Source organism: Geotrypetes seraphini, chromosome 17 (assembly GCF_902459505.1).
Source record: "Geotrypetes seraphini chromosome 17, aGeoSer1.1, whole genome shotgun sequence".
NCBI classification, from domain to species: domain Eukaryota; kingdom Metazoa; phylum Chordata; class Amphibia; order Gymnophiona; family Dermophiidae; genus Geotrypetes; species Geotrypetes seraphini.
Window position 1 is genome coordinate 50,824,991 of NC_047100.1, and position 21,553 is coordinate 50,846,543.

Consider the following 21,553-nt stretch of genomic DNA (forward strand, 5'->3'; position numbering starts at 1 on the left):
TTCCAGACTGGATTATTGTAACTCCATCTACATAAGCCTGACAAAGAAAAGCCTTCATAGACTCCAGCGGATGCAGAACACTGCGGCTAAACTAATCTTCGCAAAAAGCAAATTTGACCACGTCTCCCCGCTTCTGTCTAAGCTTCACTGGCTCCCAGTAATCCTTAGGTTCACTACAAATGCGCCTGCCTAACCTTCAAGTCTCTACACAGTATCCTGCCTCCCCTTTTTCCATTATCCTGGAACTCCTCTAATCCCAACACCACCAGATCCACTCAAAAATTCAAACTATCCTTCCCTTCATTAAAAGCATATCCCATGCAGGAAAATTAGGAACTTCCCTCTTCTTCAGGATCACCGAACTCTGGAACAGCTTTACTACCCCGCTTCGAAGCCTGACCTTCCTCCAACTCTTCCGAAAACATTTGAAAACTTGGCTTTTCTCTAAAATGCAATGACCCCTCCCTCATCGATATATGAAGTCCCTCTAAACTTCTCTCTCTAAGTCCTTCTACTTTTCATTGTAGTTCCTTTCTATACCAACTCCTGTAAACCGTGTCGAGCTCTACTTCTGTGGAGATGATGCGGTATACAAACTTAAGGTTTAGTTTAGTTTAGTTTAAAAAAAAACCCACACTATAAGAGAGGAAAGGAATGCCAATAATAACAGAATAGAACTCAATCACACTACAAAATTAAATAATGTTAAAATTAAACAGAAAATTAAAGTAACTTTTAAACTATATGGCAATTGTATTCTTGTGCAGGCCCACAATCTCATGTGGGATTAGGAAAAGAGATCCCTAAAGACAACTGGAAAAATGGATTTTAAGAAGTGCTTGAAGTGATTTAAATTTAGTGAAAGAGAGTTCAGAACTAATTAAAGGATCATTGCATGTTGTAGGGGGTGGGGGAACAAGACGATGTGCATGCAAAGAGTACAAGGAATAATTAGAGAGGACAAATATATAGTGGTACCCAGATAGAGGGTCTCTTCTACGAGACTGCGCTAGCAGTTTCTAGCAGGGGGAGCCGCGCTGAATGGCCTGCGCTGCTCCTGACGCTCATAGGAACTCAATGAGCATTGGGAGCAGCACAGCTCTCTGTGCTCTCTTTGCGCTAAAAAACGCTAGCGCTGTTTCATAGAAGAGGGGGGAGAGTGTTTTTTGAGTGATACAAAGAACCTTGAACCAAGCACAATTTTATACTGGTGTGGTAACCAGTGCAACCTGATCAGTAGGGGAGAAGCATGAATACATTTCCAAGCCGTACACAAGACATGTGCTGCTAGATTTTGTACAGTCTGTAAATGATATAGTTGGGATTTAGGGATTAGAGGCAATGTTTAGTCCTCTAACCAGAAAAGTAGGTGGATAAAGTTAGGACCAGTATGTAGTGGTTGGTGCCTTGATAGCTTCTGGGTAGCTGCACTGACTTGGATGTTCACTGCTAATGCACAGGCATGGCCTGGCATTGAATATCCAGGCTTAATTCAACCCGTAGTTATTAACAACTTAAAAGCTGCTGATCCCTTTGAGCCAGATATTGACCCCATCTTCTTTACTGAAACTCTTTTCTAATCAAACCTCAGCTGAGGTACACAACAGACTGTTTACCCTGTCTTCTCTAGATCCCTTCCTTCATTCTCCCATCTGCCCCCTGCCAACCATTTACTCCCCATCTCCTTTCTTTTAGCTTAGAATCTGCTCACCCAACCCTTTTATTCTCAGCTTTCCCTTCCTATCCCTTCATTCCCCTTTAGATACTGTTTAAATGGTAATTTAACTTGCCACCTGAGTATGATTTAAGCTCCTGTATTTTTAGGTGAATGGGCATAACACAGGTTGTTTCTCTAGATATATTCTGACATCTTGCTGTGTCTCTTTCTGTAGATGGGGAGCTGTATGCAGGTGTGTATATTGATTTCATGGGCACAGATGCAGCAATCTTTCGCACAATGGGCAAACAGACAGCGATGAGGACTGACCAGTACAACTCCCGCTGGCTGAATGGTAAGTAGGGAATTCACAGTTAAGGTGAGTGTGTATATACACAGTGAGAGGTGAGGAAAGTCAGTAGGGGTATACACCATGAGATTAGAGGTGTATATGGAGAGAAGGAGTGGGACCTTGTGCAATCAGAAGGGTCAGGGCAAAAGTGGTGAAAATTAATTGAAACACGAGGGGGGATTGAATGGTCAGAGGAATGTGGAAGGGCATCTGATTAGAAGTGTGGAGGGCTGTGCACTTTGAGAGGCAAGTTGGGGCATCAGAAGGTGACTGACAATGAGAATAAGACAGACAATGAGCCTGATGCTGCTACAAGACAAAATAGTAGAAACCCTATTTAAGAAAAGAATGAATGGACATATGGATAGACAGGAAAGGTTTCATATGGTTTTAGCAAAAGGAAAGTCATACCTTCAAAACATTCTATTAAACTGACACGGCTAAGAAAATTAAAAAGTCACAGGTTAGCAAAGACTTCTGAAGTCACTAGGATCACAGGACCTGTGAGGTCAATATTTAGTGGAGCAGTCACTTCTTAAATACAGAGGAATAAATTATTACATTCAGGCTCAAGCATTTTTCTCTGACTGTCCCGGTGAGTTCACAATCTATCTAATGTACCTGGGGCAATGGGGGATTAAGTGACTTGCCCAGGGTCACAAGGAGCAGTGTAGGGTTTGAACCCACAACCTCAGGATGCTCTAACTACCGCACCACACACCACTGAATATGTGATCATAACTTTACATGAATACATTATCTGCCTATCTTTAGTTATATAGCTATATATAGATAAATTATTGGTTTAAGTTAGTTCTGCTGTTTTTGCATTCTTACTGAAAAAGATAAGTTATGTGGACAGCAACCAAATATCACTGTTATCTCCATAATTTGGGACCCTGCTTCTAGAAAACACCTTAGCTCCTCCTCCAAGTTATACAGATAAATTTTGGCAATATATCAATATAATTTAATTTTATATCATGACATAACATTCCATCTTTCCAATTAAAGAAAGAACAAAGTAGTGTACAATAGTGTTTTGTTATTTTAGATAGGGATGAATGTAATTGTAAATTTCTGTTTTATGTTTATAAATATGCATGGTTATTTTATGGAAAATGTTTTATTTATAGGTGGTATATAAATCTTTTAAATAAATAAATACAATAGCATTAAAACAATCAAAAGAAACAAAATAGAATTAAAAATAAAATAGAAAAAAATTAAAACAATAAAAATGGAGATTAAAAGCATTCCATAATTGTTCAGATATCATCTCAACTCAACCCCAGCATTCCATCTTTAGACAGTTAGGGGCAAATTCTATAAACAGTGTCTTGATTGTAGGCATTTTATTTTTTTTATTGTGCATCCCGATTGGCTGGTTAGACAATGGTAGGCATTATTCTGCCGTCTAACTAGCCAATTGGGATTCACTTTTTTTTTTAACACCTTCAGGGAGGCTGGCTACATTTTAGTTGTCTTTGTGAGCCTAGGGAGGCATGTAGGGCCACCTAAGCTTGCCCAAAACTAAGTGTGGTTTAACCCAGAAGTGACCTTAGGCGAGCTTAGGTGGCCCTAGGCATCTCCCTAGGGCTGCAACAGGCGCCTTAAGGCCAGCAAAATGCTGGCCTACATTTCAAATAGACACGGCAACTGAATTGATTGTGATAAGGGAATCTCCCTGCCGCGATCGATTTAGCAGCCGCAGCAGGGAACCTATCCCACCACAAAGTTGGCCAGCAGGAGGGAGGCCCAATCCCTCCTGCCACAAACCCCAAAATAATCCCCAGCAGGAAGAATGCCCAGTTCCTCCTGCTGGAACCCCTGAAGCTGTCCCCCACCCCTGAATGTCCATGGCAGGAAAAGTGCCCAATTCCTCATGCCCCCCCTCCCCCGACATCCACTGGAAGAAGGGATGTCCAATCCCTCCTGCTGGAAAATCCCAACCCCACCCCACCCCATCCCATCCCCCACCACATCTCCCTGAGACATCCCTTGGTAGAAGGGATGCCCAATCCCTCCTACCAGAAAATTCCCACCCATCCCCCCAAAACATCCCCTGGCAGGAGGTGCCCAGGCCCTCCTGCGGGTAGCCCCACCCCTCTGAGACATCCCCGGCACCCCGACCCCCCCTAAGCCCACCTGAACCCCATAAGTACCTTTTTTAGTTGGCCAGCCGAAGGGATACTTACTTCCTCTGGCAGGCCCATCTCTACTGACTGGCAGGCCTTCTCCTTCCCGGTGCATCATGGGATACACCAGGGAGGTGTACAAGGCCCTGATTTGCTCAGGTGCTTAAGGCCCCTCCCATAGGAGGGGCCTTATGCACCTGGGCCAACTGGATTCTTAGGCCTGTCTCCCAGTACATTCTGGGATGCACTGGGAGTAGCCTAGGATTCAGATTGGCCAAATCCCTTAGGCCACTCCCATGGGGTTGATATTAAGTGAGATTATTCAGGATAGAGAAATTCCAACCCAGATAAATCCCACTCACCAGACCACCAGTACTGCTTACTTTCTCCTAGTGTTACACTTTCCTCTTGCTGCAGAAAAAAAACAAATTATTTCCCCATTAGAAGGGAATCATTTGTGGGTATCCTTACTCTTAACCTCCTTCTACTATTAAAGCCAAAAGAACATCCTTTAAAGAATAGATATTGACTGGGTAAATGGGCATGCTAGGGAAATAAATTCATTGATGAAACCTTGATGGATCAGCTGGTTCAGGAACTGAAAAGAGGTGAAACAATTCTAGATCTAGTTCTTAGTGGAGCGCATGAATTGGTGCGAGAGGTAATGGTGCTGGGGCTGCTTGATAACAGTGATCATAACATGATCAGATTTGATATAATCCCTGGAATAAGTTTGCACAGGAAACCCAATGCAACAGCACTTAACTTTAAAAAAGGAGACTTTGATAACATGAAGAAAATGGTTACAAAGAAACTTAGAGGTACAGCTGCAAAGGTCAAAAATATTCAAAACTACCATCTTGGAAATATTCAAAACTACTATCCTGGAAGCCCAGATGATATATTCCATGTATTAAAAAAGGAGGAAGGAAGACCAAATGGAAGCCAGTGTGGTTAATGAGTGAAATGAAGGAAGCTATTAGAGTTAAAACAGAATCCTTCAGAAAGTGGAAGAAGGATCTGACTGAAAATAATTGTAAACAACACAAGGAATGTCAAGTCAAATGCAAGATGCTAATAAGGAAGGCAAAAAAAGACCTTGAAAAGAAGATTGCACTGGAAGCAAAAACACAATAAAAACTTTTTTAGGTATATTAGAAGCAAGAAGCTGGGAAGAGAATTGGTTGAACTGCTAGAAGACCGAGGGTGCTCTCAGGGAAGACAAGGCCATAGTGGAGAGATTAAATGAATTCTTTACCTCAGTCTTCACTGAGGAAGTTGGGGGGGAAGCTAACAGTGGCAGAAAGGTAGAGGGGAAGACTCACCAGAGGATACCGTGCAGGAAGATATAAGGGAAGAGACACGGGATCACAAGCAAGAAAGATTGAAGGAAATGCAAGAAAAGGAACAGGTCGTAAACTCAAGTGTATGTACACAAACGCAAGGAGCCTAAGGAATAATATGGGTGAATTAGAAACTGTGGCACAAAAAGATAATGTTGACATCATCGGCATCACAAAAACATGGTGGACTGAGGAAAACGTCTGGGACACTGTGCTACCGGGATACAAACTATACCGCAGAGACAGAGTAGCTCAAAAAGGTGCCATATATGTCAAAGAGGGAATTGAATCTACTGGAGAGAATACACCACAACTGACGGATAAGTTAGAGTCTCTATGGGTCAAAATTCCGGGAACAAATGGACTGGACACGAAGATTAGCATCTACTACCGACCCCCAGGGCAGTCCATAGAAATTGATGGAGAAGTGACTGACGAGATTAAATGCAACTGCAAGGGAGGCAACGCAGTTATCATGGGTGACTTCAACTATCCGGGGAGACCAAGTTCCTGAATGCTGTAGGCGATTGCTACCTGGAACTTGTAGCGAAGCCGGTACCTGGGAAACAAGGAGGTCCGGCCCGCGCTCACAGTTACGCTGCTCCGACGTGCCTTCCTAATGGAGGAAGGTCCTGCTGGAAACTATGCTCTGACTTATCAGTAAAGCCAAAAAGACAGAAAAAAAAAAAAAGTCAATTACTCATTAGTCCTGGGTAATCCACTTTATTCGGTGGAAAGAGTAATAAGCTTTGTCCAATAGTTTGTTCCACCACACACAGTCATAAAGCAAACACTTTAAATCAGGAACTCCAGAAGAATCGGTCAGCAAAAGTAAAAGGGACCAACTCAGACCTTTAGTCAGGTAAGTAATCAAAAATTCATTCTCAAAGGAAAAACAAAAGAGCATGAACAGTTCTTCTCACTGACACACAAAGTTCAATTCCACAGCACTGCTGAATCAGTTCAGGTGCACAAGCCTTCTGCTGTTCTGGCTTCTTCCCCAGCCAGCTCCACAAGAGTTGGTAAGGGGGGAGGGGAGCAAGTGAATTCACCAATTAAATAATCTGAATAACAGACATGCCATTAATGGCCCCACTAACCCAACCGGTTGTTTAGTGAATTCTTCCCCCACTTTACTTCCCTCAGGTTCTCACACATACCCTGACAAATCCAGTCAGCATAAAACCCAGCTGACCAATCAAACTTGCAACAAGAAAAAAAAAACGTGTTTTTTTTTCTCTGCTTAATTCAAGCAGTGCAGGCACTGTCAGCACAAGTCCTTCAAAGGGTTTTCCCTTAACAAACCCCCTTTCCTCCAAAGCAGTACAAACCCCAGCTCCAGTAGGGAAATAAGCCTCACATTCTCCAGCCCTGCCACTTAGCTGATTTCCATAAGGACTTCTTCAGGCAGACTGGCACTTTCACTGAACTCCATAGGCTCTACCCCGGGTAGCTGGTTGTCCAAAGGGTCTGTGTCAGGCTCCTGCATTTCCCAGTCCCCAGCCTCTGGGGTGCCTTCAGGAGGGGAGATCCTTCCCTGAGCTGGTTCAGGACAGACTGCCTTTCTTCTCCTTAGAGCAGCCTCCAAAGTAGTCAGAGGAAACTGCCCTGCCCTCTGAAGGGGAGGAGCTTTTGGCTTACTCTCCCTGCCTGCCTTTGGGAGCCTAATTATTCCCTTCAGCTGATAATCTCCAGGGAAAGAAAGGTTTCTCTGGGGCTGTTGTGGGCTGTCCCAACTCTCCTCTTCTCCTCCCTGGGAATCAGACCTGTCTGCTACAAAGGGAAACCTGGGTTTTTCCCTAGGCTTGGTCACAATCCTATCCCCGTGATTTGCCCTCCGGATCACTGGGCCAGGTTTAACAATAGCCTGCCCCGGCGAAAGCTGCACTTTAGGGATAGGATTGTGACAAACTACATGTAAAAGAAAATACAAGAGGAAATGCAATTCTGGACTTAATTCTAAATGGACTGCGAGGACCGGCACAAAGTGTAGAAGTAGAAGGGACGCTGGGAAGCAGTGATCACAACATAATCCGCTTCGACCTGGGACACAGGGGAGAAACATCGGTCCAGAATGACGGCCACAGCGCTAAACTTCCGAAAAGAGAATTACGAAGGGATGAGACTCATGGTGGAGAAGAAGATTGAGAAGAGGATAAGCACTGTGAAAATGCTAGAGCAAGGTTGGTCCCTTTTTAAGGACACAGTCACTGAGGCACAAAATCTATATATACCGCGTATCAACAAGGGATCCAAGAGGAAAAAAACAAAGAACCGGCATGGCTCACTATAGAGGTGAAGGAAGCAATCAGAGACAAGAAAACTTCGTTTAAGGAATGGAAAAGGTCAAAAATGGACGAAAACTGGAATAAGCACAAACAACATCAACACAGGTGCCATAAGGCGGTAAAAGGGGCCAAAAGTGACTACGAGGAAAAAATAGCCAAGGAGGCGAAAAACTTCAAGCCGTTCTTTCGATATATTAAGGGGAAATGACCTGCGAAGGAAGCGGTTGGATGACCATGGAATAAATGGAGTGCTAAAGGAGGACAAACTGAACACATTTTTTGCGTCTGTATTTAACGAAGAGGACACAGCCTACCAGAACCCATCAGACTATATGCTGGAAATGAAGACGGGAAACTGACAGGGTTGACAGTCAGTCTAGAAGAGTTATGCAGGCAGATTGATAGGCTTAAGAGTGAAAAATCCCCGGGACTGGATAGTATCCATATAAGGGTAATTAAGGAACTGAAAGGGACTATAGCTAAACTGCTTCAACTGATAGCCAATCTGTTGATCAAATCGGGAAGGATTCCGGACGACTGGAAGGAGGCGAATGTTACGCCGATCTTCAAAAAAGGTTCAAGGGGAGATCTGGGAAACTACAGACCGGTGAGTCTGGCCTCGGTATCGGGAAAGATGGTAGAGGTGCTGATAAAGGACCGCATCATTGATCACTTTGACGGACATGGATTAATGAGGACCAGCCAGCACGGTTTCAGCAAAGGCATAAGAACATAAGAATTGCCGCTGCTGGGTCAGACCAGTGGTCCATCCTGCCCAGTAGTCCGCTCACACGGTGGCCCTGTTCAAAGACCAGTGCTCTAAATGAGTCCAGCCTCACCTGCGTATATTCCAGTTTTGCAAGAACTTGTCCAACTTTCTTTTGAAACCCTGAAGTGTGTTTTCCTCTATAACAGATTCTAGAAGAGTGTTACAGTTTTCCACCACTCTCTGGGTGAAGAAGAATTTCCTTATGTTTGTACGGAATCTATCCCCTTTCAACTTTAGAGAGTGCCCTCTCGTTCTCCCTACCTTGGAAAGGGTGAACAGTCTGTCTTTATCTACTAAGTCTATTCCCTTCAGTATTTTGAATATTTCGATCATGGCCCCTCTCAGTCTCCTCTTTTCAAGGGAGAAGAGGCCCAGTTTCTTCAATCTCTCACTGTACGGCAACTCCTCCAGCCCCTTAACCATTTTAGTCGCTTCTCTGGACCCTTTCGAGTAGTACCGTGTCCTTCTTCATGTACGGCGACCAGTGCTGGACGCAGTATTCCAGGTGAGGGCGCACCATGGCCTGGTACAGCAGCATGATAACCTTCTCCGATCTGTTCGTGATCCCCTTTTTAATCATTCCTAGCATTCTGTTTGCCCTTTTCACTGCCACCGCACATTGCATAGACATGTGGTGGGAGGTCTCTCCAAGTACAGGCCCGGACATCCTGTATTCGTGCATGAGATTTTTGTTACCGACATGCATCACCTTACACTTATCCACGTTGAACCTCATTTGCCATGTCGCAAGCATGTTTATGTCACGTTGCAGATCATCGCAATCCTCCTGCACCTTCACTACTCTGAATAGCTTAGTATCGTCCTCAAATGTAATCACCTCACTCATCATACCAGATCATTTATAAAGATGTTGAAGAGCAGAGGTCCAAGCACCGAGCCCTGCGGCACCCCACTGGTGACACTCTTCCAGTCCGAGTATTGTCCATTTTTCCCCACTCTCTGTTTTCTATGCTCCAGTCAGTTTTTGATCCATGTGAGTATTTCACCCTCGATTCCATGACTCACAATCTTCCGAAGTAGTCGTTCATGTGGAACCTTGTTGAATGCCTTCTGAAAATCCAGAGAAACAATGTCGACTGGATCACCCTTGTCTATTCCCCTGTTTACCTCCTCAAAGAAGTGCAGCAAGTTTGTCAGACAAGATCTGCCTTTGCTGAAGCCGTGCTGGCTGGTCCTCATCAGACCGTGTCCATCAAGGTGATCAATGATGTGGTCCTTTATCAGCGCCTCTACCATCTTTCCTAGTACCGAGATCATACTCACCGGTCTGTAGTTTCACGGATCTCCCCTCGAACCCTTTTTGAAGATCGGCGTAACATTTGCCATCTTCCTGTTCCGGAATCTTCCCCGATTTGATTGACAGGTTGGCTATTAGTTGAAGCAATTCAGCTATAGTCCCTTTCAGTTCCTTGATGACCCTCGGATGGATGACATCCGATCCTGGGGATTTGTCGCTCTTTAGCCTATCAATCTGTCTGTCAGCCCTGTCAGTTTCCCGTCTTCGTTTCCAGCATATAGCCTGATGGATTCCGGTATGTTGCATATATCCTCTTCGGTAAATACAGACGCAAAAAATGTGTTCAGTTTTTCAGCGATTTCTTTATCTTCCTTTATTCCATGGTCACCAATGGCCCCACCGCTTCCTTCGCGGGTCGTTTCCCCTTAATGTATCGAAAGAATGGCTTGAAGTTTTTCGCCTCCTTGGCTATTTTTTCCTCGTAGTCTCTTTTGGCTCCTTTTACCGCCTTATGGCACCTGCGTTGATGTTGTTTGTGCTTATTCCAGTTTTCGTCCGTTTTTGACCTTTTCCATTCCTTAAACAAGGTTTTCTTGTCTCTGATCGCTTCCTTCACCTCTACAGTAAGCCACACCAGTTCTTTGTTTTTTTTTCCTCTTGGATCCTTTGTTGATACGTGGTATATGAAGATCTTGCTCCTCGGTGATTATGTTCTTAAAAAGGGACCAAGCTTGCTCTAGAATTTTTACAGCGCTTATCCTCTTCTTAATCTTCTTCCCCACCATGAGTCTCATCCCTTCGTAATTCCCTTTATGGAAGTTTAATGCCATGGCCGTTGTTCTGGTCCGATATTTCATCCCTGTATCCAGGTTGAAGTGGATCATGTTGTGATCGCTGTTTCCCAGCGTTCCTTCTACTTCTACACCTTGTGCCGGTCCTCGTAGTCCGTTTAGAATTAAGTCCAGAATTGCATTTCCTCTAGTATTTTCCTTGACAAGTTGTTCCAGGAAGCAATAGCCTACAGCTTCCAGGAACTTGGTCTCCCTAGCACAGCCAGATGTGCCTAGGTTCCATTCTATCCCCGGATAGTTGAAGTCACCCATGATAACTGTGTTGCCTCCTTTGCAGTTGCATTTAATCTCATCTGTCATTTCTCCATCAATTTCTTCAGACTGCCCTGGGGGTCGGTAGTAGATGCCGATCTTCATTTCCAGTCCATTCGTTCCCGGAGGTTTGACCCATAGAGACTCTTAACTTATCCATCAGTTGTGGCGTGCTCTTTCCAGTGGATTCAATTTCTTCTTTGACGTATATGGCAATGCCCCGCCTTTATGAGCCACTCTGTCTCTGCGGTATAGCTTGCATCCCGGTATCACAGTGTCCCAGATGTTTTCCACAGTCCACCATGTTTCCGTGATTCCGAAGATGTCAACGTTATCTTTTTGTGCCATTGCTTCTAATTCACCCATCTTATTCCTTAGGCTCCTTGCGTTTGTGTACATACATTTGAGTTTGTGGCCTGTCCCCTTCTTGCACTTTCTTCCCTCTTGTGTCCCTTTCGGTCTGTCTTGCCTATGATCTGGTGAGTCTTCCCCTATATCTTCCTGCACGGTATTCTCTGGGTATACCGGTTTCCGAACCATCGACTCTTTCTCTTGGTCGACTGTCAGCTTTCCCCTTCTTCCTAGTTTAAAAACTTATCAACTTCTCTCTTGAAGTTGCTTGCAAGTAACCTCATTCCATCTCTGCTAAGGTGGAGTCTGTCCTTCCTGTACAGCTTGCTTTTCCCCCAGAGCATTGTCCAGTTGCGCACGAAGTGGAATCCTTCTTCCTCACACCAGCGGCACATCCACGCGTTGACTCCTTGCAACTCTATCTGCCTCTTCTCGTCGGCCCTGGGTACTGGCAGATCTTGCCTTACGAATTTGCTGCACTTCTTCAAGGGAGTAAACAGGCGGATAGACAAGGGTGACCCAGTCGTTTGACAAGGTTCCACATGAACGACTACTTCGTAAAATTGCAAGCCATGAAATCGAGGGTGAAATACTCATGTGGATTAAAAACTGGCTGGAGCATAGGAAACAGAGAGTGGGAGTAAATGGACAATACTCGGACTGGAAGAGTGTCACCAGCGGGATGCCGCAGGGCTCGTTGCTTGGACCTGTGCTCTTCAACATCTTTATAAATGATCTAGACATTGGTAAGATGAGTGAGGTGATTAAATTTGCGGACGATACAAAGTTATTCAGAGTTGTGAAGATCTGCAAAGTGGCATAATCAAGCTCGAGAAATGGGCATCGACACGTGGATAAGTGTAAAGTGATGCATGTTGTCACCAACACTCCTCAGAGCAGAGCTAACCTGTGACAAACACTGGAATTCTGGGGTTCCCCTTTAACCAGGGGTATCTTCAGGACTTTTTGGTTGGCACTAGGCGACTGCCTAGGCCTAGGAGAGAAAAGGTAAGTATGGGTTCCCAAAACACCACCACTCAGACCAAATATTCCAAAGAAAAACAAGGTGTTTATTCTGACCTTAGCGGTCCAAACAGTGTAATACAAAGCACAGACACTGTAATATTTCATCCAAAAATAAAGTCTTTTGCAAAAAGGAAAATGAGAAAATAAAAAGTCAAAAATCCCTATATGGGTTTGGTTCTGTCAAGGATCTTGTACTTTGTTACAGTCCTGCATTTTTCAGTAATATCCCAAACATGCTTTACATTTCTTCTCAGCAATATTTGTCAGAGGCAGGAAACAGATACTTTCAGCAGTCAGGCAAAGTTCAGAACAAAACCTTGCTACAGACAATATCATATATCTTATCAGGCAGTAAGCCTCAGCACAGCCTTGCACAGCACAGCTTTGCAAAAACCCCAGCGTTTCTTCAGCTATCTCATGGCAAGCAAAAACAGCTGTGAGAGATTAACTGATTAGCTAATTAGCTTCCAAGGAACGGTAGCCACAGCAGGATTTCCACAATTCAAAAATACACTCAAATCATTCAACCCTTAGGTTCTCTAGCCCAAACTTTACTTTAAGTAAATCCAGTGGCAGTATTCAGGTAAGTATTGTACTTAAATCAAAAATAATATAGCCTAAAACACATAGAAATTCTTCAGGCTTTTTCTCACACAGAAAGAAAGCATGAGAAAAAAAAAATACCAACTGTTTCACAGTTACTCACTCTCTCTCTTTCTCATTCAATGTCCATGGATTCTGCCTGGCTCTCTATCACAGGACCAGCGGTTTGTACCTCCATGCTTTCCACACCATTAGGAAACTGGAAGCCCGAGGTGGGACGGATTTCTTCCACCTCCTGCATTGGCCAATCTGATACTTCTGGCTCTCCTGCCTGGCTCCAGGACTCCTGTACTGCCTTGGGCTGTGGGAGTGACTCACCCTGGTCACTCGCTCCTCCCACTGCTGCTTGCATCAGTCTGCTCTTAAGCAGCTCATAGCCAATCCCCTTCAGCCTGTAGCGGGGGATGGGCTTTGGTTCCAAAGCAGCCTTTCTCTCTCTGGGTTTACTCGGTGCAGCTAAATTCCTTGTAGCTTCTCTAGCTGCCCTATAGCCTGACGGCTGCTGTTGACAGTCTGCCTGCCTCTGTCCCATACCACTATTACTCTGGATATAGGGGCAAGAGGGGTCAGCCTCAAGTTAACTGCCAGAATCAATCTGGTCAGCTCTTCTGCACCGGATCTTACCAGGGGCCAAACTAGAGCTGGTGCTGGGTATGTCACAATGTCGGTAACAAAAATCTCATGCACGAATACAGGATGTCCGGGGCGGTACTTGGAGAGACCTCCCAGGAAAGAGACTTGGGAGTTCTAATCGACAAGTCGATGAAGCCGTCTGCACAATGCGCTGCAGTGGCAAAAAGGGCGAACAGAATGCTGGGAATAATAAAGAAGGGGATCACGAACAGAGAAGGTTATCATGCCACTGTACCGGGCTATGGTGCACCCTCACTTGGTGTACTGCGTCCAGCACTGGTCGCCGTACATGAAGAAGGACAAGGTACTACTCGAAAAGGTCCAGAGAAGAGTGACTAAAATGGTTAAGGGGCTCGAGGAGTTGCCGTACAGTGAGAGATTGGAGAAACTGGGCCTCTTCTCCCTTGAAAAGAGGAGACATGATCAAAACATTCAAAATACTGAAGGGAATAGACTTAGTAGATAAAGACAGACTGTTCACGCTCTCCAAGGTAGGGAAAACGAGAGGGCACTCTCTAAAGTTGAAAGGGGATAGATTCTATACAAATGTTAGGAAGTTCTTCTTCACCCAGAGAGTGGCGGAGAGCTGGAACGCTCTTCTAGAGTCTGTTGTAGGGGAAAACACCCTCCAGGGTTTCAAGACTAAGCTGCACAAGTTCCTGCTAAACTGGGATGTACGCAGGTGAGGCTGGACTCATTTAGAGCACTGGTCTTTGACCTGGGGGCTGCCACATGAGTGGACTACCGGGTAGGATGGACCACTGGTCTGACCCAGCAGTGCCAATTCTTATGTTCTTATGTTAAATTATATTCAATTCTGATGAATTAGAGAAACTCAAACAAATCTCTGTAACATTGGGCTAGTTTGAAAAAATGAACAGTAGCAAATCAAATGGAATGGATGGTATACCTTTCAGAGTGCTGATAGAATAGAAAAATGAACTTGCAGAGCTATTGTTATAATTTGTAATTTTTCTTTAAAATCCAGTATAGCATAAGACTGGAAGGTGGCCAACGTGACACTAATTTTTTAAAAAAGGTTCCAGTGGTAATCTGGAAAATTATAGACCCTGATTGAATTTTTTGATTGGGTGACCGGAGAGCTGGATCGAGGACATATGCTAGATGTAATTTACTTAGATTTCAGCAAAGCTTTTGATACAGTTCCTCATAGGAGGCTCTTGAACAAACTTGAAGGGCTGAAGTTAGGACCAAAATGGTGAACTAGGTTAGAAACTGGCTGTCGGACAGACGCCAGAGGGTGGTGATTAATGGGAGTCGCTCGGAGGAAGGAAAGGTGAGTAGTGGAGTCCCTCAGGGTTCAGTGCTGGGGCCGATCCTGTTCAATATGTTTATGAGTGACATTGCTGAAGGGTTAGAAGGTAAAGTGTACATTTTTGCAGATGATACCAAGATTTGTAACAGAGTAGACACCGAAGAGGGAGTGGAAACATGAAAAAGAATCTACAAAAGTTAGAGGAATGGTCTAATATTTGGCAACTAAAATTCAATGCAAAGAAATGCATAGTAATGCATTTGGGGATTAATAATCGGAAGGAACCGTATACGCTAGGAGGTGAGAAGCTGATTTGCATGGACAGGGAGAGGGACCTCACTACTGAGAAGACCAGGAAGGCATTAGACAAGTGCAAAATAGAAGGAAGTAGAGCCTAACACTTTCCTTATCAACAATTCTTTATAAGGGAGAGTACCAGAACCTCTTCCACTTGGAATTTTACCAGTTCAGGTTAGATACATCACTAGCTATTATTCTTTTTTAGAAACTTTTGAAGTCGTTTCTTTTTAGAGAAATTTTGTTATGTTGTTTTTTTTAATGTGAAACTTTATTATTGTAAATCTCCAGGGTCTGCCTGGATTTCATAATTCTGTGATCTACACAGAACTTGTTGGTTATTGCGGACTATAAGAACATTTTGTATTATATTATATCATACATTCCCCCCAATCACAACCTTCATTAAAAAAAAATTTCACATCACATACCTCCCCAAAGTCCTCCCACTACAACCACCATCTGAGGAACTCCTTTTGCAAAGATTCCCCCATCCTCACTTAGTGCCTTCTCCCTGGACCTGTCTATAAACATCTCTGGGGTCTAGGGGCTAAGGGGTAGGAGTAATCACCAGTCACTTCTGCATCTACTAGCACCAGGTTCAAAATGGTGCCAGTTACCTCTCATAGTAGACTTGCAATACTACAGCTAAGGTGTCAAACTTTTGTTGTACTGGGAGACTACATCTAGGGATTGCCAATGCCAGCATGAGCAGAAGTGACGACATTGCTCCTGCTTGGTTCCCCCTAGACCTCCAGCATATATACAGGTAGGATCTGGGGGAGCTTATGGGAGGCTGAAGGAATTTTTGGAGAAGAGGGGATGTTCCTCATAAGGGGAGCTGTGATGGGATAAGCTCTTCAGGGAAAGGGGGTTGTGATCAGAAGGGCCCTAAAGGGGGAGATAAGAAACACGCTAAGAAGATCCCTTCAAGAGAATGCACAAACAAATATATTTCCAGTGCAAAAGATCATGAGTCTTGACAAATGGGTTCCTTCCCTTCACCCATGAGGATTGCAGAAAGCATCATCTATATTTTTCAACTCCATCTCTTTCTGTCACTGAGCAGTGGTGTCTCATCTCCTGTTTTTCCTTCTGTTAGCAAGTCGAAGTATCTTTTCATTATTTTTGTGATTCTTATCCAAATTTTGAGGTTTCATGGTGCTGTAGGGGTTTCCAGAAGCCCTGCGACAGCTCTGCCTGGGAGAAGCCTCTTGGTTCAGAGGGCTGGAGCTGCGGGAGGGAGAGGGAGGGGGCAACCCTTTTATGGAGCACATACCTAGCCAGCCTGCACTAACATTAAGACACCTGTTACAGCCCTGCAGGCCTGGACTCAAAAGACCTTGCTTTACTGGAATAACCATATTTTTATTCAAAGCAAAATAGTTTGGTTAGATTTTCACCATCAGTAGGATCCTCCTTTCAATCCCCTAGAACCCTGACTGGGCTGTTCTGACAGCTTTAGCGACGATCGCATTTACCGCCCCAATGCAGAAAAAAGCTCATGCACAATATCTGTCCCATTAGAATAAAAGCAATGGTTCATTGGGGATGATCAAGTCGGGTTCATTCCGCAGCGCTTTGCCTCCATGAATCTCCTTAAGGCATTGATGGCACTCCACGAGCACAGGGGCAGATGGGGCACCTCCGCGATCGTTGGGCTTGATATGGAAAAGGCCTTTGATAGTATATCCTGGCAGTACCTTTTCTGGGTGTTGCAGGAGTATGGTTTGGACGGGAACTTTCTTACCTGGATTCAGGGCCTCTACACCAGGCTGCAGGCGCGCCTCATTATCAATGGTGGCCTCTTGACTTCCTTCTCGCTTTGCAGGGGGACATGTCAGGGATGTCCCCTCTCTCTACTGTTGTTCGTCTTAGCCATCGAACCGCTAGCCATTAAGATCCGCTCTAGTCCTGAGTTGTGTGGTATCCAAATAGGGAGTGCAGAATGTCGCATCACCTTGTTTGCTGATGATATCTTACTTTTTTTGAACCAGGCACCCCTTCATTTGCTGGTGGCGTTGCGTCTGGGACCGAGTTTGGCACAAATTTCAGATCTTAAAGTGAATTGTGCAAAGTCTGAATTGTTACCTCTGACAGGGCTTGGCTGGGAGCCTTGGCACGCTGCGTTGTTGATCCCTCCGGTGCAAAAACCAATGCGCTATCTTGACATTTACCTGCACGTGGTCCCCAGGGTTATGTATAAGTGTAATGTTTTGGCTTCTATTAACAAAATTCAGGCCCTCTGTTCTGCTTGGCAAGACCTTCCACTGTCCCTGTTGGGGAGGGCGGCGCTGGTTAAAATTATCTTACTGCCCATACTGTTATACCCCTTACAAATTGTACCCTTCTGGGTGTTACAGCGCGATATTGGGAAACTTCGCTCACTTTTCTCTACGTTTCTCTGGTACCACGGGGCAGCGCACATTGCTGGCACTTTCTAAGCAGGAGGGGGGCCTGGCTCTTCCTGATGTTCGTGCGTACAATATGGCGGCCCTTATATGCGTTTTTTTCATGAGGGGCTGCTCGGTTCTCCCCTTCGGGGTGGATGGCAGGTTGGTGTGCACCCTTTACCTTTTTGAATCTTTTGCATACACCCCGGGGCATTTACATTTTTTGCACACTTTTTGTCTGGCCTGGCGGTGGTGGTGCTGGACGCAGGCTCGTTCCCCACTAGCCTCGCCTTTTTTGCAGCTCCAGGGTAATCCCAGTTTCACTAGGCCGCTCACCGTTCGCTGCCTGGGCTTCTAAGGGGGCATCCTCTCTCTCTCTCATATGCTTGATGGGGACACAGGAGCTTTTGCTTCATTCATCCAACTTCGGGATCAGTGGGACATTCCCAAACATCAATTCTTTGCATATTTACAAGCTCAACATTACTATCAGAGCCTTCGCCAACAGTATGGCGAAGAGTGGACGTGCGGACCTCTCGATGAGTATTTACTTTGTGTACCAGCCTCCCAGAGCTCTCTATCTTTCTGGTATCGGGTGGTTCGTTCCTCCGCTTCCCCGGGGCATTTGGCCACTCTGCGGGATAGGTGGAACCGGGACCTTGCTACACAGTACACCCCTGAAACCTTTCTCGAGCTTTTTCACACCTTGTATGCTTTTGTGAAATCAGCGGCTTGGCAGGAGACCAAATTTAAAATCCTCCATAGGGCTTACATCACTAAGGAAAGGGGTGCCCGCCTGGGTTTGTGGAAAGAGCCATTGTGTACCAAATGTAGAGGGGCCCCCTGGACGCTATTGCATTCCTTCTTAGAGTGCCCTGAACTTTCCTTATGGAACTCCTCTTTTGCGCAGCTTCATTTAGTCCTGCAGCACGACTTGGAGTGGGACTACAAAACGCTGCTTTTCAGTGATCAGACCCTGCTGGAAGAGCAAGGCCTCACTGCACCTCAGCGGCACTTCATTTACTTGTCTGTGTTGACGATTAAGAGAACGATTTTACAATACTGGGCTCAGGAGGGGTCTATTCCCTTAGACTGTTGGATCATTCAGATGATTGAGCTGGCACGTTTTGAAATTTGCTATCATAAACGCTCCGCCAACGCTGAGGTGTTGGCTTACCTGGCCTTGTGGAAGGTGTTCATGTGGTTACCTCTGGTCTCCAGACTTGGGGGGGGGAGGGGGGGAGCTTGAATGGGGAGTGTGCGTGGAGTATGTCTGCTGGTTTGACTGGTTTGCGGCGCTGGTGTGTGTGTTGCCCCTTGAGTAGGGGCTCCTTGGGGCTGGGGCTGGGGCTGGGGCTGGTATATTGAAAATGTATGGGGCCGATGAGGGAAGTGGGCTGTTCATGCTCTTGGACAGTCCTGTGTCTTGCTGGCCTATTATGTACTCTTGTTGAAGGTTATTGTGTTCTTTTTTTCATTGATGCCTCGGTTTGCTTTTCCATTTTTGTATCATGCTCGTTTCTCTTGTTACTTCTTTAATAAAAATGATATTTAAAAAAAAAAAGAATAAAAGCACACACACACATACGCTGATAACGGCCCTCCCTAATGAACCGACACCATGAACTGACATCATCCCCACAACAGCAAAAATGGCAGGAGGAATGCCCATTCCTCCTGCCATACCGACCACTTCCACCCCCACCCCCACCCCGGCAAAAGAAAATTGGCAGGAGGGATGCCCACTCCCTCTTGCCATAGTGTCTCCACATGAAAGAAAATTGCCAGGATTAACATGGGTGCATGGGGGGGGGGGCGGTTCTGGGGATTCAGGGGAGCATCCAATGGCAGGAAGTGGGCATCCCTCCTACCTTTTTGGGGGGGGGGGTATAGGGGATGGTTCAGGGGCATCTGGTGGCAGGAGTGAGTGGGAATCTTTCCTGCCTCTTTTGGAGAGGAAAGGGGTAGGGGATAGTTTGGGAGGCTCCATTGGCAGGAGGGAGTGGGATTCCCTCCTGCCAATTTTGTTTCGCGTGGGGGAGTGTAGACACCATTGCAGGAGGGAGTGGGCATCCCTCCTACAAGTTTTCTTTCATGTGGGGGAGAGGAGACCCCATGGTAGGAGGAAGTGGGCACTCCTGCCATTTTCGTTGCTGCGGGGGAGGGGGGTCAATTTGCGGTGCCAGTGCCAGTTCGTCGGGGAGAGCCATCAGATGCTTTTTTTTCTTTTTTTAATGGGGCAGATATTGTGCGTGTGTAACACACACAGCATTTGTGCCCGTTAAGAAAAAAAGATGGTTTCCTACCCCGAACAGCTGAGTGGCAGGAAGCTTTCCCCTGCTTCTTAGCTGTTCAGGCTCTCATAGCCATCAATTGGATGGGAGAGTTGGGGATTACGACGAACTCCGCATAAGTCATTCGCATGCAAATGTTTTAATGCATCAATAGCTCTTTTTGAATTGACCAAAAACTCGGATCAGAGCAGACCCACAGTCTAGGTATCTAGGCCTGTGACCCTATTTAGTTTCTGAAGGTTAACAACACCCAAAACCCGCTTCAGGTAAGTCACTTGACCACACCTGTTGAGGTGCAGTCAGAAGACAAAAAAGAAAACCCCAGTTTTTCACTTACCAGGGCAGTTTTTCACTTACCTCTAATCCACAGGCAAAAAGAAAGTAGAATCCCTTAAATCTTGCAAATCTTTGTCTTCAGGGTAATCTTTATTTACCCCTAATCCACAAACAAAAAGAAGGCACAAACTCCCTATTCATTCACAGCAATGGGCTTGTAGGGCAGTCTCTAAGAAATTCCTAATCACCTGGTAATTTTAAAATCCTTCAAAACAAACAGCTGTCGAAGCACCCCCTCAACCAAGTTGACTATATACGGACACAGAGTGTGCAAGTCTGCCCATTACTGGCCATTGTTCTTTCAATATATACCCAATATTTTCTGATTAGTGATCCTCTGTGTTTATCCCACGCTTGTTTGAACTCTCTCGGAAGCGCTTTCCAGGCATCCACCACCCTCTCCATAAAGAAGAATTTCCTAACATTACTCTTGAGTCTACCACCCCTCAACTTCAAATTATGCCCTCTGGTTTTACCATTTTCCTTTCTCTGGAAAAGATTTTGTTCTACGTTAATACCCTTCAAGAATTTGAACATCTGAATCATATCTCCCCTGTCCCTCCTTTCCTCTAGGGTATACATATTCAGGGCTTCCAGTCTCTCCTCATACGTCTTTTGACGCAAACCTCCTACTATTTTCGTCACCCTCCTTTGGACTGTTTCAAGTCTTCTTATATCCTTTGCCAGATATGGTCTCCAAAACCAAACGCAATACTCAAGTGGGACCTCACCAACGATCTGTACAGGGGCATCAACACCTTCATTCTTCTACTGGTTACACCTCTCTCTATACAGCCCAGCATCCTTCTGGCAACAGCTACAGCCATGTCACACTCTTTCTTTGCCTTTAGATCTTCGGACACTATCACCCCAAGGTCCCGCTCCCCATCCTTGCATATCAGCCTCTCGCCTCCCAGCACATAAGGCTCTTTCCGATTTCTAATCCCCAAATGCATTACTTTGCTTTTCTTTGCATTGAATTTTAGTTGCCAGATATTAGACCATTCCCCTAACTCTTGCAGATTCTTTTTCATGTTTCCCACTCCCTTCTTGGCGTCTACTCTGTATGGTGTAGTGGTTAAAGCCACAGCCTCAGCACCCTCGGGTTGTGGGTTCAAACCCACGCTACTCCTTGTGACCCTGGGCAAGTCACTTAATTCCCTCATTGCCCCAGGTACATTAGATAGATTTTGAGGCCGCCAGGACATACAGCAAAAAATGCTTGAGTACCTGAATAAACTCATGTAAACCGTTCTAATCTCTCCTGGGAAAACAGTATAGAAAATTGAATAAATAAATAAAATAAGGACAAACCTTTCCTTCTAACCCTTCAGCAATGTCACTCACAAACATTGAACAGGATTCCTATGGCATCTGTCCATCAACCAGTTTCTAATCCAGTTCACCACTTTGGGTCCCAACTTCATCCCGTCAAG

General features: G+C 45.2%; 1 protein-coding gene across 4 annotated transcripts in view; it reads left to right on the forward strand.

Moving 5' to 3' along the window:
• SEMA3F (semaphorin 3F) overlaps nt 1-21,553 on the forward strand; it is a 917,803-nt gene that overhangs the window by 552,161 nt on the left and 344,089 nt on the right. For all 4 annotated transcript variants that reach the window (XM_033925950.1, XM_033925947.1, XM_033925948.1 and 1 more), the window contains one exon: nt 1,893-2,012. In XM_033925950.1, coding sequence (XP_033781841.1) covers nt 1,893-2,012 — 120 coding nt within the window. The remainder of the gene's footprint in view (nt 1-1,892; nt 2,013-21,553) is intronic.